This window comes from Amblyomma maculatum, chromosome 4 (assembly GCF_055883805.1).
Source record: "Amblyomma maculatum isolate TAMU_Amacu chromosome 4, ASM5588380v1, whole genome shotgun sequence".
NCBI lineage: Eukaryota > Metazoa > Arthropoda > Arachnida > Ixodida > Ixodidae > Amblyomma > Amblyomma maculatum.
The window spans coordinates 58643036-58662429 of NC_139347.1; the positions used below are offsets into that span (position 1 = coordinate 58643036).

The 19394-nt window shown below is 46.3% G+C and overlaps 1 protein-coding gene across 1 annotated transcript in view; it reads right to left on the minus strand.

The window, feature by feature from the left end:
- Positions 1–3934, minus strand: part of LOC146191158 (uncharacterized) — a 174444-nt gene extending 170510 nt beyond the window's left edge. The window contains exon 1 of the mRNA XM_084601630.1: positions 828–3934. Coding sequence (XP_084457756.1) covers positions 828–1262 — 435 coding nt within the window. The 5' untranslated portion in view covers positions 1263–3934. The remainder of the gene's footprint in view (positions 1–827) is intronic.
- Positions 3935–19394: the final 15460 nt, after the last annotated feature.

Genomic DNA, 19394 nt, shown 5'->3' on the forward strand with positions numbered 1-19394 from the left:
CGAGGCCCGAAGTCTTGAATGACAACATGCCTTATCTTTTATCCATGCATTTTGCTACGCATTACTGGCTGCCCCTTCCTTACTGAAAAGGCACTATATGAGCACATATAATATAAAAAACAAATTCTTATAGTTCATTACTGTTAGTGTAAGTTGTTTTACTTTTAACGATCAAGTTACTGAGAACGTTTAGTCCACCGTGCTCATTAAACGTTGATGTTTAATGTTCAGTAACATTTACATTCTTGGAGGAAAATGAGGGGAAGATTACATTCTGAACAGGCTCTTCAACAGTGGTTAAGGCGGCAGTCAATTTCACATTTGATGGAAAAACGGATAGGATGACGCCTAATTTTTGCTCCGAACTACCAGCATATTAGCAGAAATCAAGTAAATAAGCGCACTTACATTCGCCAGACAGTTGACAGATGCGCGAATTGGTTTTGTCGACCTTAAAACTGGGAAGTTACACCTCATCGGTAAAGCCGCACCAGACAGGTAGGTAGCACTCTATTATTTGCGTGTAACCTCTCTTGAGCCATTCCAGTTAGAGAACGCTCTAGAGAACACCAATATAGGAGCGACGCAGTTTATGGTCACAATGCATGCGCCTTTGTCGTACCTATTTGCACGCACCTAGTAAACATAAGCGAACACTCGCGGAGGAGAGGTTTCTGCTGCCCAGGACACCAGCGTGATCCGTCAGATTCGACGTGCGTGCGGCTGCTTCGTGAGCGAGTAAGAACAGTTATCGCCGTTCGCTCTCGTATCTTCCACGGCACTGTGCGCACATCGCGTGATCGAGAACGTGCATTATCATCACTCACCGTGCAGCTGGATCGCCTGCGCTCTTCCCCTTCCGGCACGGACAGCGAGCTGCGCGGCGACGCCCGTGGCGAGGGCCTGGGTGAGACCCGGGGCGACCTGATCGCGGCGCCCGTCGGCGTGGCCACCGTCACGCAGCGCGCCGAGCCCAGCGCAGACAACTGCAAGTCTGACGGCCCGGCAACGGGCGACACCGGCGTCAGGCTGCCGCGAGGAGACGTTCCGGTGGCGCCGGGCTGCAGACTGTGTCTTGGGCTGAGCGACGAGGAGCTGCCGGCCGCCGCAGGAGACCAGGCGGGCACCGCCATCGACTGACGGCGCGAAGAGGGCGACGGGACGCCGGTGACCGCGATACTAGCACGGCGCAGGTTGGGCTGCGAAGAGCGTCGACTGCCCTTGCGGTGCAGCATGGTTCCCTTGCGGACCAACATTGACATGGCTTTTAGGCGCGGCCTCGCCTCGCGCTCCCTCGGACTCAGCAGGCCCCGCACAGGCGGTGGCAGTTCAACACTTCGGACCACCGAGCGGCGAGACGACGGCGCATGGCGCTCGCCTTCCTTCCTCACTTTCTTCTAGTCTCCAAGACAGTTCTTCCTTTCAGGGGCCTTGGTGAAATTTATGGGCGTCTACACCTTAGCTGCGATAGCGTAGCTGGTTTAAGATGACGTCATGTACGATCAACGTCAATCAGGAGCAGTTCAAGTTTGAGCCTTCTTGAGACTATGCTTTCCCACTTCTACCGGTCTCCCTGGTGCGCTGAAATTTGTCGTATCCCTCTCGCTTTCACTCCTCCTTTTTCACAAGTCGTTCAAGGCTTTCGTGATGAATTCGTTCAGAAAACACTGAGGTCTTCCTTTGTTGCATCCGCCACAAAAGCACTTCAAGGTTCTTTCGACTGTTCATGGATGATTTTAGTCCGAGAAAACTCTGGATCCGTAGCTGCGTTCACAGTCAGTCAGATTGCGCACACGTAGTTGGTGCGAACATATCACAGAAGTCTTGCGTTTTTCTTTCTTTTTCAGAACCTCCTTAATTAAAAATTTTATCTGGATTTTAGTTCGGGTACAACTAGCCTGGTTGCGCTCGAGCTAGTGCTCAATGATGCCGGACAACATTAATTTAATCTTCTTAAACCATTCATTTGATTAAGGACATTACTTTTGGATTGGCTAGCTTAACTTTAGCCCAACTTTACACCTCTGAGTGGCCGTATGTCTCGTATTAACCTGCCACTATAGACATTAGTGATTTGCTTCTCGTTTTCAAAATTCGTGCAATTGTTCGAAGCGCTCTTTTTACTCGTGCCTAAATCAAGAACGTCTCAAAATGAGTAAAAAAGGACTTTTAGTAACTCCCTAATTTTTGGCATAGAATTCGCTCGCACTGTCAAAGTTCACAGGATCAGACCTCCCAAAGAACGACGCCTAGATAATTGAAGCATGCCGTCTCATTCGTGTCGGAGCTCGTTAAGACGGAACGATGGAGTTATCATTGATGAAACTTTCCTTTCCGCAAGCGATCAGTTCCTTACGACACCCTCTTTCTTCGTTAAGCGTAAGGCAAGAACCATTAAACTTTCACGAAGAAAGATTTTGTTCACCCTCCCCGCCCCTCCTCGAAGACTATCGCGTTACAACGCGTACACCTTTGGGGACTGAATTGCGTTCGCTAGCAGTCATTACAGCGGCGCAGGCGGCGGCTATGTTTCACCACTCTGTTCGGGCCTGGTCGATGTCACCCTGCCCATACCAACGAGATCGGCACTGACAGCCGCGCACGACACCTTCTCCTGACCCCCTTTATCTTGCGTGTTTTCTTTTGGTTTTTCAAAATAGGGAAAGAAAAATGCGTATACATATATAAAGGATCCAGCGGAAATAATAAATGAGGAGGGCAGTTCGAAGTTGCTGTCGCCTAGCCCTGTCGACGGAACACGCGTATTGATTGCTCGAAATGTATATTTCGGCAGAGCGACGAAACCCGAGCAGAATTGGCCGCGTGAAATTAAAACCGGTGCGAGTTCATAACACGCGGTGCTAAGGCATTTTTAGATACTCGTAGCTACTCGCTCGCTCGTAATTGTACCGCTGTTAGGTCCTGCAGCTGGCCTCAGTTGTACATGCTGAAGAAAGACGATGTTTGCAGTGCTACTTTCCTAAAGCGTGTCTCTTTTCCTCGACACAGGGATACTGAGAATGTCTCTTATCTAGTCGCATGTTATATCTTAAGCTGTTTGTTTGTTGTTGTTTTTTTACTCACGAGTTATTGCTGAACACTGTACCGCGTAAAATGTGCCCCAACTCACCTGAAGTTCAAATAAACGCCCGAAACTAAGCTGTCTCCCTTCACGACAGGTACAATTCGGGCTAATTTCTGCTTCGGAATACTGTACAACCGGATATAATATAAAACATTACATTCCTTTTGTTCGGACTGGCACCAGTTTTACCAATTTCGGCTCAGAATTTTTCCTCCCAAGAAAGCGAAAGGAGTCTCAGCAAGCAGAACGTTTACGGTGATCCCGTAAGCAACGCGTTACGCCGCTGAAATGTTCTAGCCGTCGTTCCTAACATTGGAACAAAATTTTCCCACTAAAACTGCAGTAACTTGGGCCGGACAATTCAATAAACCAGTGCACACGGGCTGCGTTAAGTTCCCTCGCGCACACGCACGAACAGCTGCGCTACGACCGATCCGTGCAAAGCAAGAATCACAGGTTTTGTTCCACCACGAACTCCGTCCACAAAGTGACACACCTCGGGCATATGCGTCTTCACTATTGTTCGCTCAGTTGTCGTCGCCTTCAGAATAAAACGACACCAAGGAATCTCGGAGTGTCCAAAGTGCACAAACCACGAGGAAGTTCTCACTCAACTCGAAAATGTTCCTCTTTCAGATTCAAATTTCCGCCAGATGGGACGCGGTTTGACATCACCGGGCTGCTTTGGCACTTTTCAAGGAATCCGAGGGTGCTTACGTATGCTGTAACACGAGCGGTCCCGTATGTTGCGCCGAGACGTGCAGAGAAATCCGATGACAGGTCGGGCCAGGACTCCGAACGCGGTCGAAGGAGGGGAGGTAGCAGCTGCGGAACTTGCGACCGGTGCGTTCGCGCGCTCTACAGCGTCTGACGGGCGCGAGTGTGCTGGGCTGTACCCTCACGGTGCGATCGAAGAGCAGAGCGGCCGCAAGCGCCGACGACGCTAGCGTCGCGCGCGCGCGCGCATAGACGCAACACGCGGAAGCGCGGCGGCAACCCCTGCTTCTGCTGGCGCTTAACGCGGGTCAACGTCGGACAGGTGGGTGCGCCTGCCCTCCCTTTCCCCATGCGCGTATTTTAAAGTGCGACATCTGGTCCCTTGTTAGGCAAACCAAGAGAGCGACTTTAACTGCCTTCCCCGGTAAACTTGCTCTAAATATTTAACAAAGCTTAGCTGTATATAGTTGACCGGACACAGCGTGAAGTAGGAAGAGCTACAAAGGTGTGTCACGAGACTTCCATCCTTCCTTCCTTTGCAAGACACTGATTTCAAGTTAGTTATCAGAGAAGGAGCTGCAGCACGCACCGAGTTTTTACAATTCTTAGTCGCATAACCAAAGTAGCAGCACTCACTTGACAAGCGAAGATTGCCCAATCAAGGCGAAAGATACCGCGTATGCTTTCCAGTCGTGCATCTCCTGAAAGACTTTTTCAATCCTTGTGTTTTTGTTATCTGCGTGCTATACCTAAATAAGTATTGCTATACTTGAATTATATAGATAGTTTACAAGCCGCATACGATGCATGAAAAGTGAAGGGCTGGGCAAGTCACTTCTCCACTTACCTATAGGCATAAAAGCTGCAAAAGATTGTCCAACATTTCACAGCCAAACAGATTGCATCCGGAGCGCCACGCGTGACGTCATCAATTAGCTGTGTGCCTCACTGCGCATGCGCGGTGTTCTTCAGCTGCTACGCCGCGGCGGGGGATATCAGCCGTGGAGCAGCCGCTCGCTTGCGAAGGCGTGTATGTAGACCAACACCGTTTTTACAAACAAAGGGGGCGCTCGCGACGCTGCAGCAGACTTGGGTATAGTTCACTTACGGTGTGTAGAATAGTAGTGCACTCTAACTGATAGGTGAAAAGCAGGCCTAGCAGCCAGCGTCTTAAATGTTGGTGCTATATCTGAACGAACACTACTGAAGTAAATATATTTTGTTAGTGTAACTTGCTTATTTTTTGCTTTAATGGTGACTGCTTTAGCTTTTAGGTATTAACTTGTAAACGTTTTTTTTTTTTTTTGTCCAATCGTATAAAAGGAAAAATGCAGAATTTACTATATCTATTAAGTCAACTACGTCAGCTCCTGAAAAAAAAAAAAAAATGCTTGTATCATCAACATATATTATATGCTTTACATGAGCAGATATCTGCGCAATATCGTTGATGAAGATATTTTTTTTAAGAAAAGGACCCAATATGCTGCCTTGAGGAGCACCGCGAGAAACCAGTTCTGTCTCTGATACATATTCTTTAATACTCACAGCCAGTCTTCGATTTCCTAAATAAGACTCTACAAGAGATCCTGCGTGACCTCGGAAACCATACCTATGAAGCTTTCAGAGAAGTTCATGACACAACAAATCAAACCTTTTTGCAAAATCTATAAATATGCCAATACCAATTTTATTTTGATCCAGATGTTTTAATTTGCATTATTTCTGATCTAATAGCGCATTCTCAGCAGACGAGGGATTACGTAATCCATATTTCGAATCTGTTAATATATGTTGTTCCTTTTCAAATTTCGCGAAGCGCCTGTGAATTAAGGCGGTTAATTTGAAACCCGCCGCCGAACCCCACCTGAAAAATGGGTAAAAGCATTCCCCGGCCTGGCGCCCGGCTCTCACAGGGGTATGAGCTTGGAAGAGACTCCGCTAACTATACTGCGCCCCTTCATAAGCAAAAAGTTTCGAACACTTCGGCCTGCAAAGGCCGCGAACACATCAACGACAAAAGGGCCACATAATGGGTGCCTACCGCACGAGGCGGACCTATGGCTGTCCGATGGCGGAAGGAATCACTGACACATCGGCGCAACATTTTTCTGCCTCTTTAATAAAGTTTTGAATTTACAAAATCTCTTACGATGCTCGTGGCTACTCTGCACTAAATTACGACATCACAGGCGGACTGTGAAATCATAAAAGTGCATTGAATTTTTTTTCCATTCTGTGTATTTCTTTGGCAGCTAAGTCTTCTTTTCCACCGCATCTTGGTTACGTCACAGATCGGTATTCGTCTATACGCTGAGAATTTCGGCGAGTGTGTAGTGTTGTTCCATGGATGATGCAACAACGCTTAGCGCGAGCGCTCTCTCCGCTCGCATACAAGCCGAATCTATTCATCCTGACAACATCGCTCGCCGTGAAGAAGCTGCGCATAGGAAAAGTGAACAAGCTGCGAGAGCTAAACTAGCGCTGGAAACTCTCGAAGAGTGAGAAGAGAGACCTGCAAAACAACGACGCAAGGCTGCAGAGAAGAAGGTGCGATCAGGACAAAACAGAAAAACTATTCGGTCTCATCCACGACTGCTACTGCTTTCGCTTTGTACATCCTGGCTTAGCTGAGTTAAGCCGCTGCCAAGTTTGTTTGTTTGTTTGTTTGTTTGTTTGTTGTTTGTTTGTTTGTTTGTTTGTTTGTTTGTTTGTTTGTTTGTTTGTTTGTTTGTTTGTTTGTTTGTTTGTTTGTTTGTTTGTTTGTTTGTTTGTTAAAAAATTTCGGCATATAGAATTTCAAACTCCAGAGAATATCTTTAACATGAAGAAAATCTTAATACATGGTCGTTTTGCACTCGCTTCGATCGAAACGATGCCGTAGCCCGTGTTGGTCAAACACGCATGTACGTGCTTGCGTGCGTGTCTGTGGCGTGCTTGTTCACGTAAGCTTTTGTCTCAAGGTTGCTTAGGCCCGCATATGAAAGAACAAATCTCCATTGTTTCTCCTGAATTTATCTGCACGCGCTATCCTTGCATTCCTTTGTGTTAAGATCACTGAACCTCTGTGAAGCAGAATACAACCCCTGAACGTTTTCAGGTACAAGATTCGTTAAATGTTTGCTCTCTGTACAGAGTAGGCCCTAGTAGTTTCTGCAAATCGGTGAGAAAAAGGAAGAGTGAAAGAGTATTTGATGAGTGAGTGAGCGATTGAGCGAAGGAACGAGTCAGTGAGCGGAAATAAGCAATTGACTGAGGGAGTGATTGAACGAATGCACGCCCGTGAAACTGTGATATCCTAGCTATACCTGTAGACAGGACTAAAGACTCTTCCATATTGGAGTTGAAACAGCGTATATTACGGCAAACTTCGAGAAAATGAACAAACCATTCTGTCACTCCACCCCGAAATCTCTGCCATGTCTACAACATATGCTGAAAATCATTCGTGCCGTACGGAAAATTCGACATAACATCCTCTGTACACCGGCTGTTATTTTTACATATGTACCGTAATCAGCCCCCACCTTCATGCCTAATTGATCAGTGAGTGAGTGAGTGAGTGAGTGAGTGAGTGAGTGAGTGAGTGAGTGAGTGAGTGAGTGAGTGAGTGAGTGAGTGAGTGAGTGAGTGAGTGAGTGAGTGAGTGAGTGAGTGAGTGAGTGAGTGAGTGAGTGAGTGAGCCTTGTCGCACTGCAATACGCACGAGCCTTAGTGAGCGGAGAGCGAGCAATTTGTGCACGTGTACACTGCCACCCATCCTGTTCTTTCAACGTAGATAAGCAGAGCCGCGCTGGTCAGACGCAGCGTCAGCAGAGACGGCTGCGGACCACGGCCTCCAGGCAGTGCAGTCTATGCTCGATCGACAAAGCTTTCTGCGTCGTAGCGGCTTGCTTGCGTAGCACAGAACGGATGGGATGTACAAGGTGGAGCTAAACAAGAAGGCACTGTGCTGTACTGTGCTGTGCTGTGCTGTGCTGTGTGTGCGTGTGTGTGTGTGTGTGTGTGTGTGTGTGTGTGTGTGTGTGTGTGTGTGTGTGTGTGTGTGTGTGTGTGTGTGTGTGTGTGTGTGTGTGTGTGTGTGTGTGTGTGTGTGTGTGTGTGTGTGTGTGTGTGTGTGTGTGTGTGTGTGTGTGTGTGTGTGTGTGTGTGTGTGTGTGTGTGTGTGTGTGTGTGTGTGTGTGTGTGTGTGTGTGTGTGTGTGTGTGTGTGTGTGTGTGTGTGTGTGTGTGTGTGTGTGTGTGTGTGTGTGTGTGTGTGTGTGCGCGCGCGCCTACTGACCGGAGTCGTAGGCTCACGCAAGTCGACCGTGACTACATTAAAGTCGAATCATTTTGCTGGTTGGCCGTCAAGAAGTCAAAAACGTTTCATTCCCACAGTGATGGCCGCATGCCAATCCAGGAGAACGAATCAAGAAGCTCTCAAATGCATCTGTTTTGGGACTTGAGGACAAATTAAAAATCAATTGCACTACTCTTATTCTGTTGCCAGAAGAAGGGTAGTGTGCACATTTCGAAATAAGAAAGAATTTCGTGTACTGTGTGACGTCTAGTGCACGTCCACAAGCACCATCGTCGTCGAATTTTATTTCGAGCCCTCCTCAACAGCTCTCTCTCTCTATTCACTCTACTCCTCCAACATCCTTTCCCTCGAGTTGCGGTTGAAGTGTCCACAAAGTGTCCGCGCCTCATGTTTTGTTGGAAGAAATTTTCACATGTATCTCGGGATTGCACCGGGGTCCCTTGTTTTCGAGGGGTCTTGCATCATGTAGGTCTATAAAAACACCTTTTTTTTTATATAAACGTCTAATTCAAAACCAACTCTGACACGCTGGACGCATACTAACGCGTATAGCCCGAAGTTGCTTGAAATTTCTCAGCAGAGGCCGACGAAGCAATAAAGTCTGGGGCGTTCTCTGGGGAGCCACATGTCCTGCTTGAAAACAAGGCCTACTTCCTGCAAGACAGCAGGAAGCCTCTTGACCCGTGTCGTGCGAACAAGCGAACTAAGCTCCCAGCTTCGAAAGGGCGCCAACACCGCGGCACCTCGTCTGCTGCACTGTGGTGTAATGCTAAGCAGCTGATACAAGCTGTCTGCCAACTCTCGTAGCGGATCATGCGGCCGCATTGCGAGGCGGGCCTTCGCGTGTCATACCCCCGGAGAAACCATTTCCGTTTCCTGTGCACACTGAGTTTCCGAACTATGTATTTAAAGTGGTAATGTGCTAATCTTTTTATACCTGTTGCCCAAGCGCTGCGGCATCGACATCGCGTGCAGAATTTCCCCTTCGATATTTGCGGGAACCTCCAAGAGCAGGCGTAGATTACAGTTCCTTTCTTTTATTATTTTTTTTTATTTGCATTCTTCATTTTCGCTTCCTCAACTATTTCTTTTTTCAGGTTCTTCTTTTGACTACAATTTTTATTTTTTTCTATACTATCTGCACTTGTCACGTTTTTCTTTTTTCGTCTCCCTCTATTTCATTTTATTTCATCCTCGCTTTTTTTTAATAACTTTGTTTATTGCCTCGGGGTATAAAAAAAAAAATATGTAAAACGAAAATTAAAAGGGGCATTGAATGAAAGAAACAAGGCTAGATGTTCTAATAAAGCTCAAGAGAGAATGATGATTAGGTCCTTGCATCCGAACAATGTACGAAGATGAGTTGTTCGGCGAAAGGCCCACTGCAGTCAGGTGGCAAATTCTCGTCGGCTTCAGTGCCGGGCAAACCCACAACAAGTGGTGAATATCTATCTCAATATTTTGTAACTTGCAGACAAGACATCCTGGACGTTGATATAAATAATAATATTGCGGTCATGTTCGTGTTACAGCTGCATCTCGAAAATGCACTATCGATTCCGAAAAGGGCTCTAATGGATGGCTTCAGACTAACTCTACTAGGCAGCACAGCAAAGTCTTCAGTAGAGTTAGTTGTTGGGCTAGTTGGTATTCTAGATTTAAAGAAGACTAGGGACGAACACAGCGCTGTGTTCGTCCCTAGTCTTCTTTCTTCTTTTTTCCTTTGGCCGCGTGCCTTTGCACTGAGAACTATGTCCTTAAGGCAGTCTTCTTCGTGCACTCTTCCTCCGCGTTTATTCTCTGCTGTTCATTCACCGGCCGCTGCGGCAACATATCAAGCTTCCAGGCTCGTGAGCTAAACAACGCTCTCTCATAACCTCTGAGCCATTGCAGCATGTTACAGGTGGCAAGTGCGCACTGTCGGTCACAAAAGTACTCTGGTGTAGGTGTGTGAGATAATAAAATTGGGGACACTTAAGCTCGGCCTTAAGGATATGGCACGATACCTCTAATGGTCCTTGCAGCGCAGTGCTGCAGTGCTGCCAACCTCAGGAAGAGGTTTTATTGCGAAAGCAATGCTACTCGCACTTTCAAGCCGTCAGCGTGGTCCTGGCGGTAACCACGTTTGACCTTTGACCTTTAGACGACCAACGTAGACGACTCCAAGTTGGCAGGAGCTGCCAACTTGGGCCTCTCGTTTTACATGGGACGGTTATGTCGGAATCAGCCTGCTAGGACTCTGGCATTCACGTTACCCCTATAGGCCACTAAGGCACGTTCATATGGGTTGGTTAAAGCGGGGCTTTATATGTGGGCTGAGGAAGAAGAAAAAGAGAAGAACGCTCGGTCACCCGCAGCTAATGCTTTCGCTCAATATTTGGTTCAGCAGCGTTGAACCCTTGTAATTTTTATTAACGCGTCAGCATTAAAGATCCCGTTCACCAGAAAATATGGCATCTGCGTTGTCTCTGGTGTTGTAAGCAAAAAATCACGAGCATGGCAATGCCAGGCGGTAGCTGACAGCTGACTTATGACCGCGCACTGACTGGCCGTATATAGCAGTGCCTGAAATTACTTTTGACAGGAGTAGATGACTCGGGAATTTCCTTCTACATAGGAAGATGATATCAGAATCAGCATGTTCATAAGGCTTGCTTAAAGTCAGCCTTTATATGTGGGCTGGTAGCCTGCGCTACCGCGTCATACCCTTAAAGGTGGAGCGTGTCGCCTCAATGTTTCTTACATTTCGGCCTAAAATTATATGACATTCATAAAAAAATATATATAAAGCACGTGATTTTTGTCACAAAGCAACTTTTATAGCTCTACATTTGTAAAAATATATTTTCTAATTATTCTATTTTATGATCATAAGCAAACAATGCAGTAACACGCGCTAACCGTCAACTGGGGCAGGGTTTATAAATGACCATAGGAGATGAACCGTACAATTATTTCAGGTGATAATTTAGAGATACGTTAACTAACACGTTCAAGCAACTGAATCAGAGAGCACCGCATGGAGGAAGTAAAGGCCCATAATGAAAGCTAAAGCAGTGTCGTTGGCGAAGCTTCTGTGCCTCCAACATCGTGTCGCACTCCTGGGATGGGATTTGTAAATGCAGTCTAACACCACCCCCCCCCCCCCCCCCTCCCCTCGCCATGCCTCCATACAACCAGCTAAGCAGTGACAACAGTCGGACCGCGTGGCTTCGCTACGCCCATATTCCATTGACAGTCGAGCGAAGAACGCCGACAGCCGAGTCCCGTGATTTATGATAGCGCCCGCAGTAGCAGCGCGACGCTGCAAGTAGAACATCATCGCCCGAACGAGAAGACGCCACCAACCTCCGCCTCAGCCTTTGATTATTACATGAGCCTTATGTTTACCAATTCCACAGCCTCCTCTGATCTAGTGGTTTGAGCGTGGGACGAATGTACTCGAGCTCACAATTGAGACATATTACTTTATCTTTAATTGAAGAATTTATTACCTCATGAGCAGCCGGTTCCGGCTTGAACAGCCCAATGGCGGTTACCGTACGAATTGAGGGCGGTATCGGGAGACGTAAAAAGTGCAAGATAGCAATTCCCTCTCTTTTTTTAAATCCTTCCGTTTTTTGAGTGCAGGCTTGCGTATGAGTAATATTTACCTTGAGCGAGGAAGCAGCGATTATACTGTAATTTTTTATGGCTTATGTGAGCTCTACTCTCCTTGTTCGCCATTACCAACGTTCGACCAGTGAAACCGGAACAAAGAACCCATTCGATTGTGAATTAAAATGAATAATTTATTTATTTAGTTTTTTCCAGTCCCTGCTAACAGAAAGCAGCTTACGAAAATGTGCGCCTTGCAAAGAGAGGATGGCATAAACATGGGCATAATGCAAAATGAGGCGCTCAAGATTAATCTTTAATTTCACCTCCAGTGTGATTATTAGTCGGTACTGCCACTATCAACGTTAATTGCAACTGGAGCGGCGTGAGGAGGCACTGTTTTTGGTAGCGAAAAACTTTTATTAGCAATGCCCCAAGTCAGGAGCAGCTGTCCGTGAAAAAGTGTCTGACAATAACGCGAAGGTACAGCAATGGCCAGCAGTACGAGCGAATTTTCCATCCGCTGGGCCGCGGCAACTGCCCTGAAATACCGACCCAGCTATGTAGGTGCACGTATCGTAATGTTAAGGGAGTTTAGGAGCCCTTCCCCACCAATTTGTCTACATTTCAACTGTGATGAGGTCTGCTCCTAACGGCACTACTCGTGCATAAATTATTCCATAAGCGTGACCAGGTGTAACTGACCGCGGTCGCCTAACCGCTTAAATAGAGCGCACAGGCTGAACTGAAAACGACGCCACTTCATCCTGCAAGCATAGGGAAGAACCACCAAAAAGAACGTGCACTGACTTCACAAAAAAAAAAAAATGCTTCGAACGACAGTTTTCCGAAGTATTAACTGAACAACTCTCTCTCTCTCTCTCTCTCTCTCTCTCTCTCTCTCTCTCTCTCTCTCTCTCTCTCTCTCTCTCTCTCTCTTTCTCTTTCTCTCTCTCTCTCTGTCTCTCTCTATCTATCTATCTATCTATCTATCTATCTATCTATCTATCTATCTATCTATCTATCTATCTATCTATCTATCTATCTATCTATCTATCTATCTATCTATCTGTCTATCTATCTATCTATCTATCTATCTATCTATCTATCTATCTATCTATCTATCTATCTATCTATCTATCTATCTATCTATCTATCTATCTATCTATCTATCTATCTATCTATCTATCTATCTATCTATCTATCTATCTATCTATCTATCTATCTATCTATCTATCTATCTATCTATCTATCTATCTATCTATCTATCTATCTCTGAATAATGCCAATATTTCCCGGATCTAGGGATGATACCTACATTATAACCAATAATTCAGCAACATGGAGTCTTTGCATATGGCTTCACAGGCGTGAACAGTGTTTGTTTCTTTCATTATTTTGTATTTACCGCAAAGCATACAAGGGCTGTGTGACTTAGGGAATGAGTGTCCGACTCGCGAACTAAGGGACACATGTACTCGATTCCCTTCCGATCTCCCCAGAAATTAATTTGGTGTTTATTCATTTCCTATTCATTACGATGTCACGACCCTCTTGAACAGTCGTGGTTTTCTCGACAGGCCATCTATATATCCGGGTTCTCCACAGAAAGGAATTCAACACTATCGAGCTGTAAAGATATCGATTCGAGGCAGTCACGCGAGCCAATCGCCTCAGGCGTTACCAGATAGTGTTAACAACCTGAAAGCTGGTAACACTGCCAAGCGTCTGGGCCATGAGGCAGGGCAACATTTGAGTAATTTTTTTTTTTTTTTTTTTTTTTTTTTCAAAAAACGTTTATCGCGTATGACGTTTTTAGTCAATGGTGTATTAATATCCTGGGCGACAGCTACGCTGGAAAATCTTCTAATAAATTTCCACCGCATCTTTGTTGTTAGCTTCCTTCTTCCTTTTTTTTTTCTTTGAGTAATATTTCCGAGATCATCCATGTAGCATCAAAAAGCAAGAGGTGCACCACTCTCTCCCGTCCTACCATTACCCAGATTGTCTCCGCGCAGACAGACAGGTCATCGGTCCCGGTACGTCACTGCCTTGCACAGCTGAACGGAAACGTAGGCAAGTGCCTCGTGATGCATGCAGCTAGTTCTGGTATGCAAGATGATCGGCCCTGCGTGAAAAAAAAAAAAGCGGTCGCTGCTTCCACGGTCATTTTGGTTACATTGTATTTGTGTCGGGGCTCTGCACTCCACCTATGTGCTCATCACTCCCCACCCCTTACTGTTTTGCTGGTGTGCGCAAAAAATTGACGAAGGGGTTAAGGAGATGACAGAAAGGGTAGGGGGCTACAAAGCGAGGCTGATTCTGTGAGCGGTCGAGCACGCGACCGAGCGAGCGTACTGATGAAATGAATAACTCATTAGACAGACAATTCGCCCGCGGACCATTTGCCGCGTGGCGTCCTTCTTGCGCTTCGTGGTTCCCGAGCCTCCTCCACGGGCATTGTAAAGCCGCCGCATGTCTAAATCCGGATATCGCACCTTCCTCAAACCACCACCTGTGCAAGTGGTAGCCAGAAGATTTAGGCATGGTCTTTCGCCATATTTTACCAAAAAGGGAAGCCGAACATCAACCTCGAGAAACAAGGTTGGGAAATCAAGTGACGCCTGATCCGCAATGGTCCGCGGGTCGGTGGCTCGTCGTGTGAATCCATCTTTAGCGGGTCAATCACTGAATGAGGAGTGAGCGTGCGAACTTGCGAATAAGTGAGTTAGTCAAAAGGGATTTATTGAGCGAGCAAGCCGTGAGTATTCAATGGATGAATGATCAAGTGAGTGAGTGAGTGAGTGAGTGAGTGAGTGAGTGAGTGAGTGAGTGAGTGAGTGAGTGAGTGAGTGAGTGAGTGAGTGAGTGAGTGAGTGAGTGAGTGAGTGAGTGAGTGAGTGAGTGAGTGAGTGAGTGAGTGAGTGAGTGAGTGAGTGAGTGAGTGAGTGAGTTACCTATTAGATTTACCATTCTATACTATAACATCCCCAACAATATTCGCTCAATAAAAAGCAGAGTTGAGCTAGTCGGTACGTACTGAAGGAAACCACGCTACGTGACCACAACACTTTGTCCTCAAATATTACTCAGCATTACGGGAACTGCTCGCTTAACAACCAACCTAATTCTCCTGAAAAATCGGGTGTTCTCTTTTTTAATTAAACTAGCATCCTGTACAAACACAAAGATAGACTAACAAGAGCAATCAGTGAAACGTTTCATGTTCACAAAAACCATGACTGGTGTGTAAACGCCCCTTCCATAACTTTCCATGACTTTGAACTAATATATCTTGATTCTAAAGGCTGAGTTATCAGTATGGCGTCTGGTGTTGCTCATGCGCTCCAGGTATTGAAAATAGTATATTTTTGCGTGTTTCTTTCCAATAAACTTCAGGTGATAGTCATCGCCCGCGCTGTCTCCCTTCTTTGTCTCCCTCGTCTCTGCAGTGTTATTCCAAACAGCATCCGCAACTAACGTCAAGCGGAACGCAGGTTGCATGTGCACCTGGCGTGCATACAGCGCGCGAGAAACAACAATCAGTTCTGCTTTAGCATGCATGAGCATGCTAAAGCCGCGCACTCGGTTAACCATGGCTTCGTGCGAAGATTAAAAGAAAGGGCACCGGAAGACAGGAAACGGGAAAACAAAAAGAAGAAAAAAAGCAACACAAAACGGACCACGCGACAGCTTTTGTGACTCGCTGTGTCGTGGCTCCGCAAAGATTGGAGTGATGGGACAGCTAGCTCCCGTTGTTCAGTACCGAGCGTAAACAAACAATAGCTCCGGAGACGTAATGCCGCACTGAGAAGAAAGCACGCCAACCGCAGGCGGAGTGCTGCGCTTTTCTCTTCGTCTTCGGGCGCTTACTCCTGCTGTCCTTAGTCGCCCATCACCATCTGTCCGCAGCCATGATTCTTAGACACTATTGTTCTCTTTGCACGTTGTTTGCTTTGATGCAGTTGGGCCACCGGCCCTTTCGTTCTTGGCGCGGTGAAAGTCTGGGAAATTGGAGACGGTGATGTTGGTAGGCCCTTCCGCTAAGAGATTCCCTCTTGATATTCTTTTTGCGTGCGAGCCTCCTCTCTATATGCTTTGGTGGCAAGACCGCATTCGTTTTTCCGTCTTTCTTTACCCATGGGCAATTTTGCTTCAAGGTATCATTTATTTTTATTCGGGGATATAAAGTGGGTCAATTTGTTTCTTTCCTAGATTTTTATTAAATTTAACTCCAGTGCAAATTGCGTTCTTTCAGTAAATCTTTAAATTTGTTGTTGTTGTTTTTTTCTGTATATGTGTGATATGCATCCTGATAGTAGACGCTAGCGCGATTTCTGATGGGCAAATCATATTTCTTAATGGCGAATAAGGAAGGCATTATTGCAGTTTGAACGGAATAGTGTGCTCTGCTTACCTATGTTCGCAGCTATGCCTGCAACCTATGTGCTAAATTTTCAATATTTACTCTGAAAGAGTAGTTTACCTTACATCACTCCCTACACAACACGATGGTTCTTCGCCTAGAAGCCTGCGGGATTTAGATGTGATCAGTACATCGATCCTCATACCGCTCTGTTGCAAGTTGTTGAGGCTAGCCTTTTTTTGCGCTACCGATACCTTCAATATAGACAACCGGGGTAATCCTCTCAAGCTTATGTAGCTCAATTTGAGCACGCACGAAGTCACGAAGATGATGCCTTTTCAGAAACGTAATTCTTGCCGACGCTTCGAAAGCCAGGTTTTTGGTTTCTTGTTTAAGTACGACTCACTTTTGGAGAAACTGAAAGACCATAGCGTAACCACGTTTTGCAATCGAGTAGGTACGGCATGTTGAAAGGTCTCGTTTTAGAACGAAGATTTATTTGGCATGCATAGCTTCTATCTGGGGAGTATGAGCCAGTTGTACTTTCTATCTGTATAGGCAACGTGCAGCGACATTTAAGATTATGGCCCGCATTCAGTAACAAAGAACAGACTTGCTAACGTGTCTGCAAAACTGTAAACACTTTCAAGCCGAGCACTAAAGAAACAATAAAAATCTGGGAAACCGTTGCCACCGCCCCTTTTTTACACGACATACAAAAAGTTATATTCACATTTCAAATCAGTATATAATATACCACTAGGGTCATAACGCTTTCATAACACTGCTCAGTCTACATTCGTATAAATGCACATCTAGAAATTCTCAAGGGCAGAATTTAGCAATCTGTGCACAAATAGTCAAACAATACCAGATATAAAGGCATTATACCTCAATGCTTTACTAGTGCAATAACACAAATTTGTTCTCAATGTGTATTTGAAATAGCATGGCCAACGCAAATCGGTCACTTCTCATTATCTATTCGACACAATACGACATGCCACTCATCTCCAGTGAACTGCATAGGAACAGCACACACCCTCCGGATAAGCCTCTCGAGTGGGTAACGAAAGCGTGGTATTGTGACAAAAATGGCTCGACAGCTGCTTTTGTATCGTCATCAGAGGACAGCGTGTTTTCCTGTGTGGCTTCCATACTGACATTTAGGTTCTTTAAGAAGTCGGCGATCACGCATATCGCTAACGTGAAGGATAGCAAACTGAATTTCTGGGCGGCACTTGGACCACTGAAGTGCGATGAGGCGAAAGCCTTTGTTTGAAACGCCGCTGATTCCTGCTTTACTGCGCCTTCTTCTGTACGCTGCGTGGTACGGCGTTCGAGGAAACGCCAAATGAAAGGCACAGCTCGGATGCCTGGATCAGACCTGATCGTAGTGATGACGTCACGTCCGATCATAGCCGGTGATGTCGCCAGGTGATTACGTAATAATATCGCGGTATCCCATAGAATCTCGCGAAGAAGTGTAGCACTTTTCGCGGACAGACACTCACGAGCTTATAAAAGATTTCGTCAAATCACTGCTACGCTCGCCATTTTTGATGCCTGATTTATTGAGCGCTACCTCTAGAATGGGGTGGCCCACCTGCGAATTGGTGGCTGCATGTTGGACAGGCATTGTCCAGCGTTTTTAAAGTTCCGTTTCTATGGCCTCCACATCGGACGCGTTGCGCTCATAAACGCCGACACACACCATTTCATCTACTGTACGCAATTCAAACGAGCGCTGTTGCTCGTGGCATATTTCGAGACGGCCAAGTTTCACCCAGAAATCCGAGTGGGGCACGTCGCTCGTAGCATTTATAGCCGGCAGCGAACCGTTCTCAGTGGAACACAGCAGAGACGGCATTGGTCTGTGCTCCAGCGGTGAAGATGGCGCAATGGAGCAGGCTCTGAGCGCATTCACCCGTTGTGCCATCTCCGCTCACTCGACAGAAGTTATGCCTATTCGTTGTTCAGTAGAAATATTAGGGCCAGTGTGTCCCGCCCAGCTATTCATGGGTACAGAGATTTGACTCAGTGGAGGCCTTGATGAGTCGTACTTGCTAACACTAGGTTCTTGAGCATGGGCGAGACCTCACAGTTCGCCGTCTCTACATGTTCCGTCCCTGAGCTGTTCCACTAGTTCCACAGTTTGTCGGCTTCCAAAAAGCTCCAAAGCGTCTGCAATCCTCTGGTGCTCTAGATAGCTCTGAAGTCAGAACAGCTTGACCTTTACATATTTCACTTCTTTGTTCGACAATAAACTCTCCTTTATGAACACTATTTTCCTGGCAGACTCGCAGGTCATCGTCTATAGAGATGACTGATTTGTTACTACTTAATAGGCACCGAACTTTCCTAAGATCCACTTGGAAGTAGGGAGCGCGGTTCCGGTGATCTTTAGGTACAAAAACAGTAAATTTGATTAAGAGAATTTGATCGAACGCCTAGGCAGGCCGCTTTTTCAGCAGTGCCTCTATGTGTAAGTCCTCTGTCTTCGTCCTTGTCTTTCACGCCGTTTAAATCCACTATGAGCAACCAACTCTTCCGCATCTCAACGCTTGTATGTCTCATTCTGTTCGGTTCACATCTCAAAATAACTGAACGAGTTGGTAGTTCCTGCCAGCTTGATTATATGTCAGGTTATGTCACGTCTCCAGACGTTACACAGTCCGACTATAGCAATCAGTGCTCGGCCATATCACCTGCAAGCTAGCACCTGCCAAAGATATACCCGTGATGTTTTGCTCACCGCGGCGACGCCGACAACATCAGGGCCCGTATTCCGAGTTTGCGTCATTATCGAAAGTCTCGCTATATCCCCGACCTCGAGTCATCTTATTGGTGGAAACGCCGGATGATGATGTTGCCACCTCCTCCAGTTCCGTGCTGGGAACACCCCGTACCGGCGTTTCAACCAATCAGACGACTCGAGGTCACGTGAGATAACGACACATCGATAGCGACGCAAACTCAGAATACGGGCCCAGATATTCTGCAGAACGGGCCATTTTATGTTGTCAAATTAGAAATAACACATGCGCCGTGGAACACGTCTTATCACAAGTCCCTTTTCTCCCTTCAATCGCACTGCGGAGCAGTGATCTCATAAGATACCAAAATGCCAATAAATATTTAGCCAAACTTATTTCATGCTCGCCTCCGTGTTTTTCCGTCGTTCTAGTACGAAGGGTCAGCAGCAGCGTGCCGAGAATGGAAGCTATAGTGTTACATGCTCGAAACGAAAAGGTAAAACCAAACTTCGTTATTACTAAATAAAAAGAAGAGGATTAACTGTCTCACCTCTCGATGGATCCCTTAGCC